Source organism: Hydra viridissima, unplaced genomic scaffold (assembly GCF_058129835.1).
Source record: "Hydra viridissima isolate aposymbiotic clone 2 unplaced genomic scaffold, HvirCarnegie_v1 scaffold_2, whole genome shotgun sequence".
In the NCBI taxonomy this organism is placed as follows: Eukaryota; Metazoa; Cnidaria; class Hydrozoa; order Anthoathecata; family Hydridae; genus Hydra; species Hydra viridissima.
In genome coordinates this window covers 20026446-20046657 of record NW_028324301.1, presented here as the reverse complement: position 1 = coordinate 20046657, position 20212 = coordinate 20026446, and the positions used below count along the sequence as shown (strand labels likewise).

At 29.7% G+C, this 20212-nt stretch overlaps 3 protein-coding genes across 6 annotated transcripts; 2 read left to right on the top strand and 1 right to left on the bottom strand.

Moving 5' to 3' along the window:
* The first annotated feature begins 1784 nt into the window (after positions 1-1784).
* Positions 1785-6596, top strand: LOC145183510 (structure-specific endonuclease subunit slx1-like). 2 transcript variants are annotated; one of them, XR_016450032.1, is made up of 7 exons: positions 1785-2086; positions 3254-3305; positions 3389-3727; positions 5494-5766; positions 5892-5917; positions 6300-6377; positions 6458-6596. XR_016450032.1 is itself a non-coding variant. In XM_090079539.1 (6 exons), exons 1-4 carry the CDS (start codon positions 1893-1895, stop codon positions 5761-5763), a joined length of 855 nt encoding a protein of 284 aa, XP_089935665.1. In that variant the 5' UTR covers positions 1785-1892; the 3' UTR covers positions 5764-5766; positions 5892-5917; positions 6097-6237. The 2 variants fall into 2 exon arrangements, 1 of the variants encoding a protein (XP_089935665.1); XM_090079539.1 differs by lacking the exons at positions 6300-6377; positions 6458-6596 and adding an exon at positions 6097-6237.
* LOC145183500 (uncharacterized) lies at positions 5973-8807 on the bottom strand. Of its 2 annotated transcripts, none has more exons than XM_090079536.1 (8): positions 8566-8807; positions 8348-8482; positions 7986-8234; positions 7631-7768; positions 7365-7550; positions 6712-6897; positions 6455-6607; positions 5973-6190 (listed from the first exon to the last, which is right to left on the bottom strand). In XM_090079536.1, exons 1-8 carry the CDS (start codon positions 8672-8674, stop codon positions 6141-6143), a joined length of 1206 nt encoding a protein of 401 aa, XP_089935662.1. In that variant the 5' UTR covers positions 8675-8807; the 3' UTR covers positions 5973-6140. The 2 variants fall into 2 exon arrangements, with proteins under 2 accessions (XP_089935662.1, XP_089935664.1); XM_090079538.1 differs by having other exon boundaries at positions 7631-7756.
* Positions 8808-12133: 3326 nt separating this feature from the next.
* Positions 12134-16109, top strand: LOC145194082 (uncharacterized). 2 transcript variants are annotated; one of them, XM_090079651.1, is made up of 3 exons: positions 12134-13416; positions 14260-14668; positions 14937-16109. In XM_090079651.1, the coding sequence occupies exons 2-3, from the start codon at positions 14267-14269 to the stop codon at positions 15930-15932; spliced, it is 1398 nt and encodes a 465-aa protein (XP_089935777.1). In that variant the 5' UTR covers positions 12134-13416; positions 14260-14266; the 3' UTR covers positions 15933-16109. The 2 variants fall into 2 exon arrangements, with proteins under 2 accessions (XP_089935777.1, XP_079927802.2); XM_080071676.2 differs by having other exon boundaries at positions 12140-14668.
* Positions 16110-20212: the final 4103 nt, after the last annotated feature.

Here is a 20212-nt window from a genome sequence, read left to right as displayed (position 1 = left end):
ATTTTTCTTAATCAGCATAAAATTCTCTATCAGAATCAATCATAAAATTAGGGGGGGGAGAAAGTCGAGTAGCGCCGGAGCTCATTTTGGCTGGAGTCGGAGTCGGAAAAATTGTACCGACTCCGACTCCGGTTTAAAAAAAATCTTTCAAAGTTTCATAATTTTCATAAGGATTTTATAGATGTTACAAAACTACAAGTCCCAGGATGGTCTGAAAGCTGTAGGATATCCAGACACAATGGGAATTGTAGTTTGCAACAACTGGAGGACAAGGAGTTTGACATATTATTTTTTAGGCCTTTAAAACAGTGATAAGCAATAGGGTATTTTGCTGCTTATCACTGAGAATCATATATCACCTCCCTTGCGCTCTCCTCTACCTTCCCTTAAATTATATAACTTCATGATCCCCTAACTCCCAACTTAAATTGTCTGGCACTGTGCTACATATTCTTAGTAGAAAGCTAGGCGTGCCACCACCAAGCACCAAAGAGTTGCTCCACAAACAGAAAGACTGTAAGTATTCAATTAACTTTGTTTCTCTGGAGAGAGAGAATATTAGAAAATTAGTGATTGAAGAAGCTGTTAAACAAAAAGAAGAACTTAATGAATGTCTCAAGGGACGCTTTGTGTTTCTTAACAGAGTGAACTATTTTGCAATCAATGTTTAATTCTTTTTTGAAAAAAAATGAAGCAGTTACCAAGACATTTGCAGTAAAAGACGCCAAAACTAATCACACCAGCGAATTTCTCCAGGTCTTAGTAGAAAAGATTCTTAAAGAATATGAACTTAAAGAAGAACAAGTTCTTTCATGTTTGAAATATTGCCCAACTGACAATATTTCAAACATGATTTTGACAAATTCATAATGTTATTAGCGACTGCATAAGAGTTTGTTGCATAACAAGAGTTCAGAAAAGTTGTTTGTTCAGAAATTGTTTTCTTATAAATATTATTTAAAGCACTAAGTGGTTGGATTATTTGTATCAGTGATGAAATAGCCAATGTTAACATTTTACTACAGTTATTTGTTGTTACAAACAAATAACTGTAGTAAAACAAACAACTATTTGTTGTTACAAATTGGTTACTTATGAAGGAGTCGGAGTCGGGAGTCGGAGTCGGTCCATGATAAAATCAAGGAGTCGGAGTTGGAGTCGGAACAGCAGCTTACCGACTCCACAGCCCTGATTATTGTGTTCATCCATTTTAAAAATTATTTTTAAAATGATGGTTCAAAATCAGCCGCAAATTCATAAAATTACACTATGCTCTAGGTCGGACAACTTACTCCAAACTAGGACATTCTACTCCGGAGTAAAATGTCCGATCGGACAGTTTACTCCAACGGACAGTTTTCTCCGTCACAGGCCTAATGAGACCCAAATAGTATTGGCTACCACAGCACCTATAAAAAAATCTGTTAAAAATTTTCATTCCTTTTAAAAAGGTTTAGAGGAAATGTCAATATTTCTCATGCCAAATTTTTGTATTCAAACATGTTATAAGTCTATCGATTATTTTTTCTTTTATTTTCCAGAGAAATGTCTTTAATGATAATAGTCCCAACTGGTAGTTATTGAAATATCCAAGTCTCAAATTGTTTTCAAAAATATCCAAAGCCTCTTTGACAAAACTTTTTTTTCTGATCAGAACATCTTTTAAAGACAGATCGATCTCCACTTATTTGTCTATGAGTGGAGGTTTAAATTAAATAAACTTTTTCCTGAAGTAACTTTTACTGTTTAAATTAAATAGTTTTTTTTCTGGAAGTTACTTATACTTATACAAATGAATAAAAATTAGCCTTATTTTTGCAACATAAACAAGTTCTTTACCTAAAATTTATACCCTATAACTTTTCAGTGGTATCAATATACCTGAGATCAAAATGGAAAATGAAAGTTCACAATACCTCTCTAAGCCAGGTTCTTTTTTTGGTGTGTACATACTGTTTAATATTAATCCTAAACACAAGGGACAAATATACATTGGTTTTACTGTGAATCCAGAGAGGAGAATACGGCAACATAATAGAGAAATAAAAGGTGGTGCTTCAAAGACAGGTCGCAATAGAGGACCATGGTAATAAGGCTTTTGCTTCAAATTTATTGTTATCATAGCTAGTGTTCTATATGTAGTTAAGTACATTTTTACTTCTACCAAAAACTTTCAATACATTTTTTAAATTTATGCAGTTGTATTAACAATCTACTAAGTAACACTTAAAAAGAAAAATATATCTACTAGATAAAGTACTTTTAAGAACAGGTAGTACATAAACTACTTCAAAAACTGTTCTGTTGTTTTTTTATAGTATTTCAATAAATATTTTTTGTTATTAAGTTGTTATAATATTTCAATAAATATTATTGTTATTATTGTTGGTATTGCTATTGTTGTTGTTGCTGTTGTTGTTGTTGTTGTTAGCTGTGTTTTTTCAGGAGTATCTTTTTAGTATTTCATGAAGTATTGTTGAAAATATTAAATCTTGCTTAATAACAAATGTATCTGAGAAGATTTAATTGTTGATAATGAATTAAAATAAAAGCTATTTCTGACTCAAAGTCACTAATAAATCAGTATAGTAACATCATCCAGTCAAAAAGGTCCTCTTTAAACCTTGTTTTCTGGTGGAGGATCTTAAAACCTGTTGTTTGGCTGTATTTGCCTCATGAACACTTAAGTTGCAAGTTTTATCCAAATAAGTTAACCAAGTACACACAAAAATGAAAAAAATGTCTTTAATTCTGTGTAGCAGTCTCAGCCTCTCACTAATAAAAATATTTTCTAGCTTCATTATAAATTAGTTGTTTTTTTATTAAAAAAGTTCTTACAATAAATTACTTTAAATAATAGTATTTTATTTAGGATCTGTATATTATTAAAAAAAAACTTTTATTTTAATTCTTTATCAACAATTAAATCTTATCAGATAACATTTATTATTAAACAAGATAAAATATTTTCAACAATACTTTCTGTCAACCTGCAATAAAATAATGAAGTAAAGAGTAATTAAATAATTATAATTTATGTATTTGATCTTTTTTTTATGTAATAAAAATTTTATGGGTGCTAGTACTACTCAGTTTGTGAAGTACTAGCACCCATAAAGCATTATTTTTTCTAAGTACAAACCCAATGTATTTTAACTTTTATCTAAACACTGAAAATTTTTAATATATATTGTAAAAAATCTTTACAAGTAGCTTACAATATATTTTTTATCATAAATTAAATATATTCCAGGGATATGGTTCTTATTACATATGGGTTTAGAACGCGGTGTGCTGCTTTGCAGGTAAATTTTAAATAATTTTGTTTCAGTCACTCTAACATGCTTAAATAACTTAAATCATAAATAATATTATTTGTGATTTGTAGTTTGAATGGGCCTGGCAGTATCCAACAAAATCTAAGCGTTTATCACATCTTGCCAATAAAACGCGCAGTGAAAGTATTTTTGCATATCGAATTCGTATACTGAGTGAGATGTTGAATGTTGGTCCTTGGAAGCGTTTACCATTAACAATACAGTGGTTGAAGCAAGAGTATATATGCAATTTTCCCATTCAAAGGTCTCCTCCTTTACATATGCCTATTGCATATGGGAAAATTACATCTACTAAAAAAGATGGTAGTAAAATGTTGAACTCTCAAAGGAATAAAGTTGATTTCATAACAATTGAAGAAGTTAAATCCTGTTTGATATGTAATGTTGAGGTACCATTTTGCTAAAATAGACGTTTTTTTGAATAATTACTGTTATTTTAAATGCTAAAATGATTTTTTTAGTAAAATAGTGTAAATGAAAGGGCTGCAATAGCAACAAACTTTTCATTTACACAAAAATAGCAGTAGCCAAGGTTTAGCACATTTTTAAAATTTTTATGCAAAATTATGGATATAAATGTACCTGTGACTTTACCTATATTTTAAAAAACCCTTCTTAATTGTAGTTGTTACTGTTTCTGAAGAATTAGAGGTGTGTGAAGCCTTAGAAAAAGATTTGCTTCACCCAAAATTTTTAGAATTAGCTGTTTCCTGTTTCCTTAACTAAAAAAATGAATTAAACAAAAAATGATTTTAATGTTACATTTTATTTTATTTTACATAGACAGAAAACCAAGAAAAATGGTCCATTTTACTCTGTTTATACGCTTAATAATTTTTTAAAATTTTGATACAAAGTTTTTATTTAAAAAATTACAAAGTATAATTTTTTTTTGTTTTAGAAAATTTTTGTTTATTTTTTATTTTTGCACTTGGCAATGATAAGAACGTTTCTCTTCTTAATGTATTTGGATTTTGATCGAGTACAGAATCCCTTTCACTGTCCAAGCAACTGTTTTTATGCCCAAAAGCTCTTCCTTTAACATTCCTTCTTTGCAAGTAAGCTCAAAATAGTCTATATCCTTCAAGTTGATCAGCTTTTTGATCAGTTTTTACACCTAAAGTCAATACCTGGAACTACATTTACCCTTATGCCATCTTTTAATTTATTCCTTATTAGGAGCACTTCTAGTTTCCAAAATCCTATCAATCGCAATTAAGTTGCGCTTTCTTTTTGGATTTATTGCTCTCGTTTAAAAAGTTCCTTTTTAGAAGTTTGTCAGGTATACTGATCTAGCAGCATAGGTTTATGTGGCATAAGGAATAAACTAGAATTATTAATATCTCATATTTAGAATTTGTCTTTGGTTCCAATCATCTACATTTGATCTTTTATTTAGCACCAGCTTCTAATTGAACCTAAACAATTTGCTTTGTTTTTAAATGGTTTTAAATAACAAAGAAAACAAATAGTGATTTGACACAAATTACATTATTTTTTTATGATTTACCTTTTTACTGTTACTACAACTACAGACTAATTGCTTTAAAATTTTTTATATTAATTCTATATCAATTGGCAACAAAAGTGCTAAAGAACACTCTAAAATAACAAATTAACCCCTTAAAAATCTTTTTTTTTTTTCAAAAAAAAGAAACTAAATAAAAAATTATTATTATTATTTTTTTATGAATGTTTTATTTAGTAAACTATTTTTGCGTAATATTTACAATAAACAAAAATCAACACTTTTAGGTCACTTGCTTTTTAACATTCTCAGCTAAATAATAGTTTTGTATTAGACTTTCAAATAGTTTTGATGGAAATTCCAGATTTACTTTCTCACCTCCATTTTTTTTTATAAAGAACATAAGTAAGAACATGCAGATGTCTATTAAGTCAAAGAAATTTTTTTAATAATACTTCTTTCCTCTATCCCATGTTATCGGATAATCCTGAATGTGTTCATCTAAACGGTGAACGCCACCCATATTTGCAGTGTAATCAATATCCAGTTATATTACAATACTATTTTAGTTATTTAAGTTATGCAGTAATATTTTTAACAACTAACATTAACAGTTTTAAATTAGTTTTAAAAACTAGTTTTAAAAATATCAGATTTTTTTGTAATCATTTTTGTGTTTCTTTTCAGAATAACGAAGATAACACAATTCTCTCGTGCATTGTTGATGGTTGTGCTTATACTTCGCATGTGAAGTGTCTTGCTGATTTATTCCTTACTCAAAACAATGAAAAGAACGATTTTATCATTCCTATATCTGGGACCTGTCCACAGTGTAAACAGAAGCTTATGTGGGGAGACATTCTCAAACAAAAAAAGCATTCTGTAGAAATGCTGTTTAGTGAAAGTGATGACGAACAAACTGATCAAGAAATGTCTGATGATGATCAATTCGAGTGAAAGGTTGTGAATTTATATTCGTTGTGTTGCAAAAACAGATTTCAATTTTATAGTGATAATTTTCCTCTTTTTTAAAAAAAGTATTTGTAACCGGTCTCCATAATTTATGCAAATAATTATTTCTTTAGTTTCAATTAAAATGCGAACAAGACTGGTAAGCAGTTTAATTAGATTCAGTATTTTGTAATAATCAAAGATGTTTATCTTCTAATTTTTACATTTATATTTGTAAAGTATTAATGTACATGTATAAAGTATATTTATAATAATAGTTTATGTTTAGTTTGTAACTTGATACAAATGTCTTTTATCTTGTTTTACTTTTAACACAAGTGTATATTGATCGTTCGTCGATCGTCGCAAGATTTCATCGATCTTCAATTCTCCAGAACATTGTTTCGCCCATATTCAGACACGTTGTCTATTTCTAAGAGAAATATATTATTATTCTATTATTATATATAATAACATAATATTTATATATTATATTATTACATTATATTAATATTATATTACATATATTAATTTAAATTCAGACACGTCTACTTCTAAGAGTAAGTATTCAGCGAGAAAGACAAATATTTTCCCTGGTTTCTTGGACGAGGATTCCAAAGGTAAAGGAAATAAAAAGAATTCTTTCTTTGAACAAAAACACTATTTTGAACAATTATTGAAATTTATCATTACTCACCAGCAGGGATGCATCGTTTGTACTTAAAGCTATACTGTTTCTTCGAAGGGCAAAGTTGACATTTTCTTGTAGCGAAATCCAGTACCAATGGTTCAATGCACTCTTCGCATGACGTAAAACTTGAGCATGTTTTACAAAAATCAGTTTGGCAACCTGCATAGGTAAAAATCATAACCAATGTAAGATGTATCCGTTTCCCAAAAAATCTGTATTTATTGAGAAAATTTTTCATTTAGTTAATAGAAAAATATTCTTACGCGCACAAACTGTTGCGTTGGTCGGGGCGTTAATCTCTTTGTAATAGCCAGAAGGACATGTTGCGTAGCAATGATCGTTAAATGTACCTCGATACAATACGAACCCGATCGCACACTCTACGCAGCCTCTGTGGAATGAATGGAGATCTGATGAAGTGCATCGGTCACAATTAGCTACCGGACATTCTAACATAAATTAACTTTACTATTGCAACAAATCTGTAAACGTTTTTTCTTAACAGAAACCAAAAGATATTAGATGTTAAATGTCTTTGAAAATATTCATGCAAAAATTTAATAATTGCAATTCAGTGACTCATATTAAGTCTATGAGGCACTCGACACCTCAATTACAAATAAACATGTAAACGGGTTTTATTTCAAAGTTAGAATCTAAGACCTAGAATTCGTATCTATTTACATTTACTTATAATATTTTATACTATAGAAGCAAAATTACCCATACACTGAAAGATAAATTCGAGGTTGTAGATTCTAGATTTATAATAAAACCTGTTTGCACGAAGGTGGGATTTACCACTTTTTGGCGCTAAGTGCCTCAAATAAATCTTAAAGTTATTCAAGTGACAAGTGTAATTTTAATCTTGAAGTGTGGTTTTATTTATTTTTATTATCATTATTTTTGATGTAACCTGATTTAGAAGATTTTGTGCAATACGTTGTCCCATTTATTTCTTGTATTATATAATCGGCCGGACACGTACGCACACATTCTTGCGATGTATTATACGAATCGAGTAACAAATGGTAAGGAGGATGACATCTGTCACATTCCACTAAGGATGATTTACACGAAGCACAACGCAGATCTGAGCAAGCTGAAGAGAAAACTTCTTTATTGATTTGTTACTTGACAACTAATTTTGTCAAAATTAAATCCATTTTATAATTAACTTACCTAAGCAAACTTTACCAATAGCGTTGTAACCAACGGGACACTTTTTAAAGCACAGACTTGCAGCGTTTGGGAGTACGAATTTGTAGTATTTATCTGCACACGATGAGCATTGCTGGTCCAAACACCCTTCAGCAAATACTAAAATTAAGATACCAAGTCACCCTGTTGTAATAATATGATAGCACCAAAGTTGTTCAAATAGACTACAATTTCGCAAACCTCTATCCCAGGAAGGTTAATTACAGGAGTTTTTGACAAAGTTATATTCGAATGCTTAGTCAACAGCTTCTGATAGACTAAAATGCACGTTTTATTAAAAAGCTAATATAAATCTTATAAAAAAAAAAGAAAATACCTTGAACAACTTTGGTATCAAGCTTTTTTTCGTCATTTGTTATTTTTGTTTGAGTCGGAAATTTAGTTTTAGATTCTGCTTCAACCAACTCGCACCTTGGAGCGCTTTGAAATGTCATAATTGTATTCTCAGGGCATGTTTTTACACAGATTGTAGTCTGTTTAGTTACTTGGGATAAAAAATAACCTGGCTTGCATTTAGAACAAACCGTAGCTGTTTTACATGAAATGCAGTTCTTTATCAAGCATTCTAAAAATTGATAGGATGATAGGAATATGAACTTATAAATATACTTATACTTATAAATAAAACTTATATATGTAACTTATAACTACTACAACAGATCTTTACTTAATTCTTACCTGCAGGCCGACAATAGTGTCCCCAATAAAGTGAATATCTCTCTTGGAAGGAAAACGGACATTTTTTGAGGCACCCGACTGATTGATTGTATTCATTTAGAAGAACTCTATAATGTCTCATACGACAGAAAACATCTAAAGAATTTTATTGTGACCTTTTAATTACATGAACTTAACTACTCGCTTAAATGATAATTGCCGCCAAAAACACAACTTACTTGAAAATCCCTTCAAAATCCCACCAAACTGGTTGTTATATTTGCTACTGGGTGGGATGCCAAGCGAATTCCCCACGAACATTAAGACTAGAAATGCGAGTATATTCATCCCTATCAAAACGGATTTTAATTTACTTCGTTTTTTGTAAAAAAAAAATTAGTGAGCTTCTTAAGATTGTAAGTAACTTTTTTATAAATCTTTACAAAACGTAATTTTCACTATCACTTATTATGAAAAATATCCGATTACACATTTTTATAAACAAAACGTGTTGACAATATTTGTAGAATAACACTTGCGTCATACAAGATCAACAAACTGCATGAAATTTATATCAAATATAATAATATTTATTGCATATATGCATCATTTATTTTATATCAAACATGTTAAAATACATTTACACATAACTATTCAGACGTATAAAGATTACTATCATGATGTATAAGGATTAATTATGATTTACTCCACTATCTCTATCTCTTCTTCTCGTTCTCTTCAGATTGTAAGATGGCGCACAATATTGATAGCATACTCCTTTATTTTTGCTCTTTTAAACTGGGTTATGGGAAATTCTTGTAAAGTTTTTCACCATTTCTTTGGACTACAGATGATAGAAAATCATCCTCATAGTGGTAACACTTTTTATACAATCAGTTCTAGATGGGCAAACTTCTAAAAAATTTTGTTTTATCGATTATATTTACTTTGTTCGCTCCGATTTATTAAAGAATTAAAAAGCTCCTAAATACAAACTTGACTTGCCAGCAAAATATCTGTTTTTACTACTACGTATTTTTACTACCACGTGGACAAACATCTTCCTCTAAAATAACAAGTCAAATTTTCTCCCTTTAAAAACATTTGATATATCCGACCGCTAAGATAGAAAAGTATATTAAGTATTAGAAGGTATATTCTTGTATACAGTGCGTTTATAAAGTAACGCAAAAGATAAAAAGACAATATCTCATAAATGTTTTATTAAAACATATATACAATAGAGTTTCATAATTCTTTGCACTCTTGGGAGGTTTTATTTTATATGTTCAATATTATCTCCATCAACTTCTATAACCAATTCATATCGATAAAGAACGTCGGTCACAGAAGCCAATAATTCATCCTGATGTACTTCAGTTATGACCTCTGAAAGTCTTCTCTTAAGTTCATCAATGCTTTGGACACTGCCTCTCTTGGTTTAATCACACCCCAGAAATAAAAATTTAAGAGATTAAGATCTGGTGATCTGACAGGTCAATTAAAATCAAATCCACAACCAATGAGACGTTCATGGAAATGCTCCTCCAGCACTTCTCTAACAGACAAAGAATAATGAGGAAAAGTATCATCGGGCTGAAAGACTGTTGAGGATAATTTATATTTTTCACGCAATTATGGCAGAATGCAAGTCTCTAGCATGTCTGTATAATTTTCTCCTGTTGCAGTATCCTCAAAGAAAAATGGTTCCAATGAAAATGAGGCTGTAAAACCCATCCAAACACAAAATTTTTCTGCATAGAGCATCTTGGTGATATTTTAGAAGGTTTGTCATCACCCAAAACTACACAATTGTGTCTGTGAACATGATTGTTTATGTAAAAGTATGCTTCATCACTCCAAAGGATGTTCGGTAAGAGATACTGACTTTCAAAGTCAGCATCTCTTTTTTTTTCAAAGTCAGCATCTCATTTTTTTTTTTTTGAAAAATTGACAGGTGAAAATCTTGTCAGCTGCTGTTATGATCTATGTTAATTTGTAAAGATATTGATGCAAATGATGTAGCAGCAAAATGTAAACACTTGATTTGCATATTCGAGTTACTCTTGAAATATCAGATGTTGTAGCAACACCAAAACGATCATTGGATTGAAGTTTTGTCAGAGCATTGAACACTTTGCTACTTCGTTCAACTTTTAAAGATGGACTTCCCGATTTCGTAGCATCGTTAACAGACCCAATTGTTGTAAATTTGTCAACTAATCAAGTGATTGAGGATACTGAGAATAGATTATTTATTTAATCCATGCTTTGATTTAAATTGCCTGAGAGCTGCAATTGCACATTTTTTATTTTCATAAAACAATTGTATTATCTCAACACGCGTTGCTAAGTCCATGTTAGTTTTAAATACGTAGAGACAAAAAATATTTTTTCTAAAAAATAAATAAACCTCCATATATGCGTTATATGTTTATTTATAAAAAATGTGTCAAAATTCGATTAGTCAAAAATATAGTTCTATGGTTTCTTGCGCTACTTAATAAACGCATTGTACATTTAAACACTTGCACAAAACACCTTGAACAACGTATGATTTTGAAATGGCTTATTTAAAAAACCTCACTTGTCCAAGATTTGTTAAAATTGAGTTACAAATGTTATGTTTTTTTAAATAGATAGAACTATCGATTAAAGCTCATAAAATGTCCCCTCTCCTTAACTCTCTACGATATTGCGGTCATTATAAATTTTCATTTCTTTGAAAAGTCGACATGGCGAGTGGTGTTTCACAATCACTTGTAATATACCGTTTTTTTATTTGCTTTCTACATAAAGGATAATTTAAAATGGCTTCTACGTTTAATACTACTTTAAAATGCTTTTAAAATATCAAACAATAATAATGATGAAAATAAATTTGAAAGAAGGCTCTTTTGCACATAAGTGTTACTTTAAGACATTGTCTTACTTACACATAAATTTGTTGCAACAAAAACCTCTGATGTTTTAAACAAAAAAAAGGACCTATTTTAAAAAACTTATTAATTACAATTTATTTCAAAATACTGATATAGTTATGAAGTTTGTTCTTAATTAGGAATTATTCGTTACTAACAAAAAAAATGAATCATGGATCTTTTTTTTCCGAAATTTTGAAAGGATGGTTCAGTTTTGAAATTCAAGTGATATTGCTTTGCTCTTTTAGAGTCTATTCTAAATATACACTATAATACATATATTCTAAATATACATTTTATATATATTTATATTACAGAGAGTTCAAATTAACCTACCACTTAAAATCCATGCTCTAATAGTTGGTCTAGAGTTGGTGGCATGGTGTATCAGCCATATTTGTCATTTCAGAGTTGACTAAACAATATTTTTGAAGAAATAGTCAAAATCCGAATAAGGTTCATAGGTATCCTAAAACAAAAACTAAATACCATTTGGAGAAGAGTAACAACCGAAATTTCAACAACCTACATAAATCGTTGAAAAGAGTTTCATGGCTTGCAAAAACATGCACGTAGAAAAATTTCGAAGTTTTCCTCCTTTTTTTTTTGAAGATTCTGTTTTGATTTTATTTCAGGTTCTTCGTTACCTTAAAAGGTTGCACGATTATATACCGACTTCTTTGATTTGTATTATGCAAAAGCTATTAGATAAAATCAAAAAGTTTGATAGTATCCACACTTCCAATCAGAAAAGTTGTTTTGACCACTTTTTTAGCATTTCAACGGTTTTTGTGCACTGATGCTCATTCTAAGTCAAAAACCACAGGGGAAAAAACAGACGTCACGTTTATTACAAATATATATTTTAAAGTTTAAAAGCGTCGTTGTTTTCAAGTTTGCTAAGCGTATTTCATTACTGAAGACATTGCAAAAATTACTAGTTCGGAAATAACGTGTCTTAGTGATTTCTTGACAAATTTCGCGAAACGGCTGATCTTTCACAGATAATACCTATTATTAAAAAACATATAATCAAGTGTTAGTTAACACCTAATTTTTACAAGAAACTGTAGTTAGTGACTTGTCACTGATGATATGATAAATTAAACTGTTACATTATATTGTATTTAATAGTAATATAATGCACATTTTAGTTGTATTTTTTTTGTTTGGAAATTCTTTTTGGTTTAAAAAACTTAAGATGCTTGGAGATTGTGAGCATAATTCTTAGTCATCTTATTACACAAGTTTTGAACTCTGCATTCTCCGTTATATTTTTATTCCAGATATATCGTTTAATTTCAAAATCTAGTATGAATTAATTCCTGTTTACCTTTAAAACATAATTCCCTAAATTAATATCAAAGGTATTCAAGTTGCCAATCATGTTGATTAAAACAAGAATTGTAAGCTTCGTAATAATCCAGTATTAAATGAGACTTGCGTTATATAACGTTAAATTCAAATCGTTGCCCCACTTCAACGTCTCAGAAATAGTCATTTTGAGATGTGTGTTTATTCAGTACAATGAGGGCATGATGTTGAATTTGGGGATTAAAATTTACCTGGAAAATAGTTTAAAAATGGGGAAAAAAAAGTTAAAAACTGTTAGAGAATGAAATGGAAATTACTGTGGAACTCCACAAGACTTTTATTTACCGACATCATATAGAAAATCGTTTAGAAACCTCACTTGGTAACAGTTCATAAGTTGCAGAAAGGATGTGTCCTATTGAAAACTCAGAATGTATCCTTTGAAAACTCAATCCATATTATACATGCTAGCTATGTTTGTGTTAGCTATGTTTTTATTTACTCTTAAATCCTTGCACCATTATCAAAATTCAGCAAGCTTCATTAGACGAAATGCCTAAAGATTTAATTCATCAATTTAAATAAATTAGATTTAATATTGCTAAAGATAGGTGTTTAAAAAATTTTGCTTTAAACATGTTTAATTTTTGCTATGATAGAGGCATAATGCCAATCTTTTTCATTATTTTATTATACAGGTTTTGGGGCCCAAAATTTTACATTAGTTTATCTAAACTATGGGAGAGGACAAGAAAATTGAAAAGCTTCAACATGAATTTCTTCAACAATTGAGAGAAGAAGCTGAAGAAAGTTGTTTTGAATTTAAAGCTCAACTTCGCAAGTGTTTGAATGAAGGTTGGTTTCGCTTTTGTTTTAAAGAAAATGCAAAATTTTTACAATGCTGTGATGAAACTTTCAAAAATTTAAAAGAAAAAGAAGATATTAAGGAGTTCCTTAATTATAAAATGAATGAAGCTTTTAAAAAAAAAAAACTTACTTAAAAGAGAAATGAAGAGTATGATATAAGTATACAATATACGAAAGAAGAATGTAAAGCTAATCTCCTCATTTGCATAGTAACTTTCATGGTTTTTTTTTATTTAGATTTGTATTTTTTTTCTCTAGAACTTTGTTTTTTAAATTTTAGGTGTTATTTTTAAACAAATATCAACTTCAACCCTGGTTATTATAACAGTTATTTAGATTTAATAAGAGTTTTAATATTTTGCTTTTAAGTTTTATCCTATTTATAATAAAGATAAACATGTGTAATGATGTTAAGTAATACAAAATATTGGCTGCTATTTTATCTCAGACAAAATATGGGACTATTTGCATAATCCAATATTTTGCCTGAATTTTGTGACAAATCTAGAGTTGTAAATGCATATCATTTAAATCTTATGTAGTTGAAAAATAGTTAAAATTTTTAAAAGAATTTTAATTAGTTTAGTGTACAACACTTTTAAGTTTAAGCTAATTAGTCAATTGTAAAGCACTATTCAACAGGTGCAAATATTTTTCATGATCTGTTATAAGTAATTTAGTTTAGATATTATGAATTGTTCATCAATATAGCAAACAGAGATTTACGAAAATCTATTTTTAGCCTTAAGAATTTATCAGTTTGCAGTCTTTAATCCCAATTTCTATTAATTGAATTATTTTTTTTACTGGGATTATTTGTCGATTTTTTAGATCTAAAATGAATCCATTAAAATCCATATTTGTTAACAGAATTCAAATTCATTCAAGTAAAATTTTAACTCTTCACACACAGTCATTTCAACATGGGAATAACTCTGTATTTCCAGTGCAGATGGAGAATATAGTTGAGTCGCTCAGCAATGAAACATCAGCTGGTTTTCAGGACAAGCTGAGTAAGTTAGAAAACCATAATAAGTACTGGCCTTTTGAACTTGCTGGGCAAAAAGCATTGGCTTCACTTGTGCATGACTTATATTGCGATAAGCGGTACAATGACATCTTGCTAATCACAAATAAATTGAAATCTATTAATTATGATATTTGGGGTGGTTTGGCCACTACCATTCTGTATTCAGCAATTGATCAAAAAAAATGGAAGGAAGCTATAGATTTGTTTGAGGTGAGTATACTTTTTTCAAAATTTTTTATTTCTGACTGTTAGAAGAGTTATTATAGTTTTGAATAATAATATTTGTTGTTAGAAATTCTCCAAATTAAAAGGAATGTTGAAAAGTTTTGGATAAGATTCTCTGGGGAAAAAAAAAGAAATTCTCATTTCAAAAAAAAAATTGTTACAACTATCTTTAGATGTGTCTTAAAGATTTAGAAATATTTTTTTTGTAAAAACAAGTTTCTGTATGATGTTAAAAAATATTTTTTATCCATAGAGTATGAGGGATAGAGGTCAACTAAAGCATGTAAGGCTATACAAGCGTCTCATTATTGAGCTTGCTGAAGATGACAACTTATCTGCTGTATTAAAGTATTTTCATGAACTTTGTAATTTGGAAAGTTGTTCAACTAGGCTTAGGTCACCCGATGTACTCATGCTGGTTTCTTTGATTAAAGCAGCTTGTCGTAACAAAAATCAATTTTCAAGTTTACTTATTGATGCTGTGTTAGTTTATTTGGAAAATAAAGATAGCAAGCTTCTGTGTGGTGTTATTTTGGAGCTGCTGCAATATTTTAGAAGCAACACTAACCATTCAGTTTTACAAGCAGATTTTAAAGAGGGTGTATGCAAAAAGTGCCACTATAAGTTAGTTGAACAACAAAACTATGAAGTTCTATGTGGTATGATCATAAAATCTATTGATCGAAACATTGACATGGATATTATAGATGAAATGATTGAATATAATAATGGCTTCAATATCATAATAGATGCTGGGAATGTTCTATATCATGGTAAAGGAAAGGAACAGCGTATCCTTGCTGGTGCTAATTTAAAAAATACTTTGTTAGATCTTAAAAAAAAGTATAATAAACTTGACACTCTGGTTATCTTTCCAAAAAATTACCCTGAACTAAAATTACAGGGCTTAAATTACATGCAAGAAATATCTTTCAATGTGACCAGTTTTGTACCTAAATTCACAAATGATGATATTCTTATTCTTTATGTTGCTGCAAAATGCGAGTTAAAGAAAAAGTTATTTGGAGTGGTTTCAAATGATAGTTACATAGATCATTCATATCTTGCTGAAAGCTCCATAAAAAGCTGGATTAATTTTTTGCATGACAGACTGAAACCTTTTGAGTTGAGTGGTTGTTTAGAAGATAAACCCCCTATTAGATCTGTAATTTTGAATGATACAAATATTCATTTATTTGATGGCTCTATTGGATGGTGTATAAATAAAACACGTTATGTTGAGCAATAACGCAAACAAAGTATTTGATGGTTCTTTAGGTTAACATATTACTTTTCATATGACGGGTTTTTTAAAAAAATCTTAACTTTGCTTTAGTTATTTTGTCATTTTGCTTTAGTTATGAAATATATACAGGTCAAATGGAAATAGATTGCTATCCTACAGTTAATAGATACAATCAAAGCTGAGGTTATTCGTTTTTTCAAAGTTAAATTTGTAAAGAGTTTAGTCCCTTTGAAAGGTGGTCTAAATTATTGCCTTAATAATAACGGGCTTTTAGTTGAAATCCCCCTTGCGAAAAATATTACATGTTAGAACTATAGACTACTCTACATGTCAGTTTGTGTTGAATATTTAATATTATTTTCTAAGCGACAATAAAGTATTGCAGTTTGTCCTCCTCTGATTTTTAGAATTTATTCTCATCTGACATGTATGAGTTACGATTTGATGATTGTTACTAAATCTTGCGTTTTCTCCCACTCATTTTAGAACTGAGACTAAGAAACGTACTCATGTTTTCATTTGGTTTGAAATTATTTCTTTTCTCAAAAATAATGAACTGTTTTATTGTTGTAAATTTACAAACGGAAAAAACCTTTTCAAAAAAATATATTTTAGTTTTTCTCCTTTTTTAAGATAACGTAAAATCTAAATGATAATTATATATAAAATCTATGGTGTGGTATGTAAATCTAAAAATTTTATTTCTTAAATCAGTACCTGAAATAATGACTAATGTAATGCACGAGTCGGTGACATGCATTTTTTGAAACAAAACTAAACAACTGGGGCCTATGTTATAAACCAAGTTACATTCGTAATTGACGGTCAAATGTCCATAAATTTTTTACTTCTGTAGTATTAAACTTAAAATACGGACAAAATATTCTTAACACGGCCAAATGTTCGTAACGGTAAAATTATAAACGATGAAAATATTCGTAGCACGATTATAATTCCTAAGAAAACATGATATTAATAATTCAAAGTAAAAAACACCTATTGCATCCTACAAGTCGAACTGTTTTGATCGAGCGTCTTATTGACAAATTAAATTAAGACGATCAACAATATTGTTTTAATTTAAAATTTAAACCATAACATATTTACAGCAATATTCCTTTGTAAGCTAAATAACAGTCATAAATTAAACTTCATATCAAAATTTCAGTATTTTTTTGTCAAAATGTCAAATCATATTCCGTCAAACAAATTAAGATTCGCTCAATGAGTTCAAGGTTTTTCTGTATAAAAGCCACGGGCCAATTCTAAAGAACAACGATAAAGCTTGTAAAGTAGAGAGCAATTCACGAACAGCTTGTTTCTCATGGAGCAGTTATCCAAGATGTCCACTACATTCAAAATACCATATAGGACAATCTTAAGAGGGCCACTCTCTACAAACGTAAATCGAAGACTAAAACTGGGGCAGCCGGTGAAAAAACCTTACACTGAAGTTGACAATATCATTCTGGATATCTAGATCTGAACTTTGCTTACCTATTAGGACTTGGTCAGAATGACTAACAAGTTGTTTGGTGATGCTCAAATTCATGGTGTTGATACTTCTTTCTTGGATACCATCATATAGACCAGCTTCAGCATTGAAGCCTCTCCTCATTTACTTCTACAACAACCCGAACAATCATCAATTCCGGTTGATATTAATAATGAAGATGCGGGAAGTTGCACTTCCGCCTTCTCTAAGAGGAGGAAACCGACAACAGTTTTCCTTAAAAGCTGGGCTGGCTATTGGCAGCAAACATCAGCATCAAATCTAGACTTTGGAGCAACGTTGTTAGGAATTCAATCCTCCTATCTAATTGAATAAAATTGTCCAGTTGTCAAAATCCAACAGTTATTAAACATTCGCTTCTGGGCCGGGGCTTCGGGTCGGAATTCTAAAAAGTAAGTGTTGACTTAAATATATTTTTAGTTTCAACAATTTTAAAAAATTTATCTTAACCAGAAACTGGAATTTCGCGAGGTTAGAATTAATTTGTTCTATATCCCATTTTAAATGTTGTTAGATTATGAGTCATTAATTTTAGTATGTACATTCAAAATACGCTTTTTAATTTTTTAAATTTTTTTCTAAGTAATTTGTTTAAGCATAAGATTTTTAAACCATAAGTAGTTATTTCTTTAAAAATTAAAGCTAAAATTTTAAGTAATTTTTACTTTTAGAAAAAAAATCAAAAACTTTCTCTCAACTTATAATTTTGGAGATAAAACAAAATAATTCTAACCTCTCGATTTACAAAACATCACTTAATAAGTAAATATTACATCTTAACATTACATAACTCTCATAAATAAAAACAAGTTATTATAGAAGTAACATCTAACGAAACTAATCTAACAAAATACGTGAATCCAATCTTTTTTTATAATGCAACAAAACTGTCTTAGTCTGTCTTGGCCAGTTAAACAGACAAAAAATTACCAGCTCTGGCAATAAGCTGAGACTCATCTGACAACTATTTGAGCTGAGATAAGGTTGGTTTAACACTAACTTGTTATAGTTGAACATCCCTCAGAGACATTGCTTGTTTGAGCATCACTTTAAGGCGTTGTTCACCTTGGGGCTGAAATTCTAACAAAGGTTTTTCTTTTTTAAATTGCTTCAATGAGATTGTCCTCTCCTTGAAGTGTCGAGCTCTTCATGATTTAGAAAGAACTTCATCCAAGATTGCTTTCTCCAGATTTTTAGTATGAGTTGAAATCCAGATCCATGATGGTAGTAACGAGTCCAAAAAGCAGTGTCACATGAGCTGAAAAAAAATTGAACTCCTTTTTTATTTATGTTAGTTTGAGCGAAGCTGTAAAGAGAAAGTAAACAGATTTTTTGTTGATGTGTGAAGTTATGCTTTTGAAATGAAACATCTTTTTTCAAATGAAAAAAAAAAATTTCATTCTCAAATGTATAACTTATTAATAGTTAAAACATTAAATGTTTAAAATTTGAGCGTAACATTTGGACTTCTGTAAATTAAAAATCTCTGAAGTACTGTAAATTTAAAATCTCTGCAGTACTGTAAATTTAAAAAGTTTCTTTCATGATTTATCTTAAAATAAATCAAATAATCTTTTACTTAAAATTTTAGCAAAAAATTTCCTAAATTAATGTAACAAAGTGAATCAACCCAAACTTAATGAAAATCAATAAACTTAAATTCAAGTTCACATTTTTATTGTAACATGAGTAAAAAATAAAAGCAAAGTTATGAATAATTTCACCTCATTTTGGTCTTGAAACTTCAAAATCTGAGCTGTTCAAAAAAAATGCATAGGGTCGTTTCCACTCCTACCGTGAGTTTAACTTTTATTATAATAAGCTAGATTACAAAAAAAGTACAAAAAAGCATTAGAAATGAATATTTGCAACTACAAAATATGATATTTTAAGGGTTTGTTTAAAATTTTTCTCACCCTTAAAATATAAATTATTTATGTACTAATTTTGATCAAACTTTTGAAACAAAGTTTTCCAGTCTTATCGTATGTGTTTCACACATATCGTATATCTTAAAATCTGCTTTTGTGTCTAATTTATAATGTACTCATGGTTTCAAATGAAAGATTATTGCATTTGTAACATTTTTGTTTTGAATTTGCTGCTGCGTTTCAGATGTCACAACCGAAGGTAAATGTTTTATTTTGCGCTTAGACATTTGAACTGCTCTAAAATACTTGGATCAATGCACGATTCAATAAAGATTTTGTGAGAAGAAACTGATAAAGTCACGTTTGAAAGGTTCTGCTCAAAATAGGTAGTTAGAGCGTCATTTGCAATTGGGACAGCTAATCTTTGAACAGTTTTTGTGTAGTCAACGTTGTTAAAATCGAATGGAAAAAATCCGGTCTTTTTAAAACCACTTTTGATATTAGCTTGGTGCAAAAGAAAATTCGTTTTTTTTCAGTTCTATTTATTAAATATACTTAAAATTAAGAAGTCATTTGTCATCAAAATAATTTCCTTGGCTATCTATGGCCTTTAGCCATTTTGTGACAAACTGACGAATTCCATCTCTGTAGAAAGACTGGAGCTTTGCTTCGAGATAGGCATCTAGCTGATTTTGTAAATCTTGATTTTCTTTGAATGATTTATCCCGTAAAAAATGTTCCATTGAACCGAACAAATGGTAATCTGATGGTGCCATGTCTGGTGAATATGCAGGATGCGGCAAGACTTCCCAGCCTAGTTCTAAAATAGTTCCCTTGGTTCCCATAGCAACATGGGGCCGAGCATTGTCGTGCAACAATATGACTTTACGGTTTCCATG

Excerpts from the sequence above, each read along its gene's own strand:
- LOC145183510 (XM_090079539.1), top strand. The coding sequence starts at position 1,893 with ATGGAAAATGAAAGTTCACAATACCTCTCTAAGCCAGGTTCTTTTTTT. Across the intron at positions 3,306-3,388 it reads CGCGGTGTGCTGCTTTGCAG|TTTGAATGGGCCTGGCAGTA; the intron begins GTAAATTTTAAA and ends TGTGATTTGTAG. Across the intron at positions 3,728-5,493 it reads GTTTGATATGTAATGTTGAG|AATAACGAAGATAACACAAT; the intron begins GTACCATTTTGC and ends GTTTCTTTTCAG.
- LOC145183500 (XM_090079536.1), bottom strand. The coding sequence starts at position 8,674 with ATGAATATACTCGCATTTCTAGTCTTAATGTTCGTGGGGAATTCGCTT. Across the intron at positions 7,769-7,985 it reads TGATACCAAAGTTGTTCAAG|TATTTGCTGAAGGGTGTTTG; the intron begins GTATTTTCTTTT and ends TCTTAATTTTAG. Across the intron at positions 7,551-7,630 it reads TATTGGTAAAGTTTGCTTAG|CTTGCTCAGATCTGCGTTGT; the intron begins GTAAGTTAATTA and ends TTTTCTCTTCAG.
- LOC145194082 (XM_090079651.1), top strand. The coding sequence starts at position 14,267 with ATGAATCCATTAAAATCCATATTTGTTAACAGAATTCAAATTCATTCA. Across the intron at positions 14,669-14,936 it reads AAGCTATAGATTTGTTTGAG|AGTATGAGGGATAGAGGTCA; the intron begins GTGAGTATACTT and ends TTTTATCCATAG.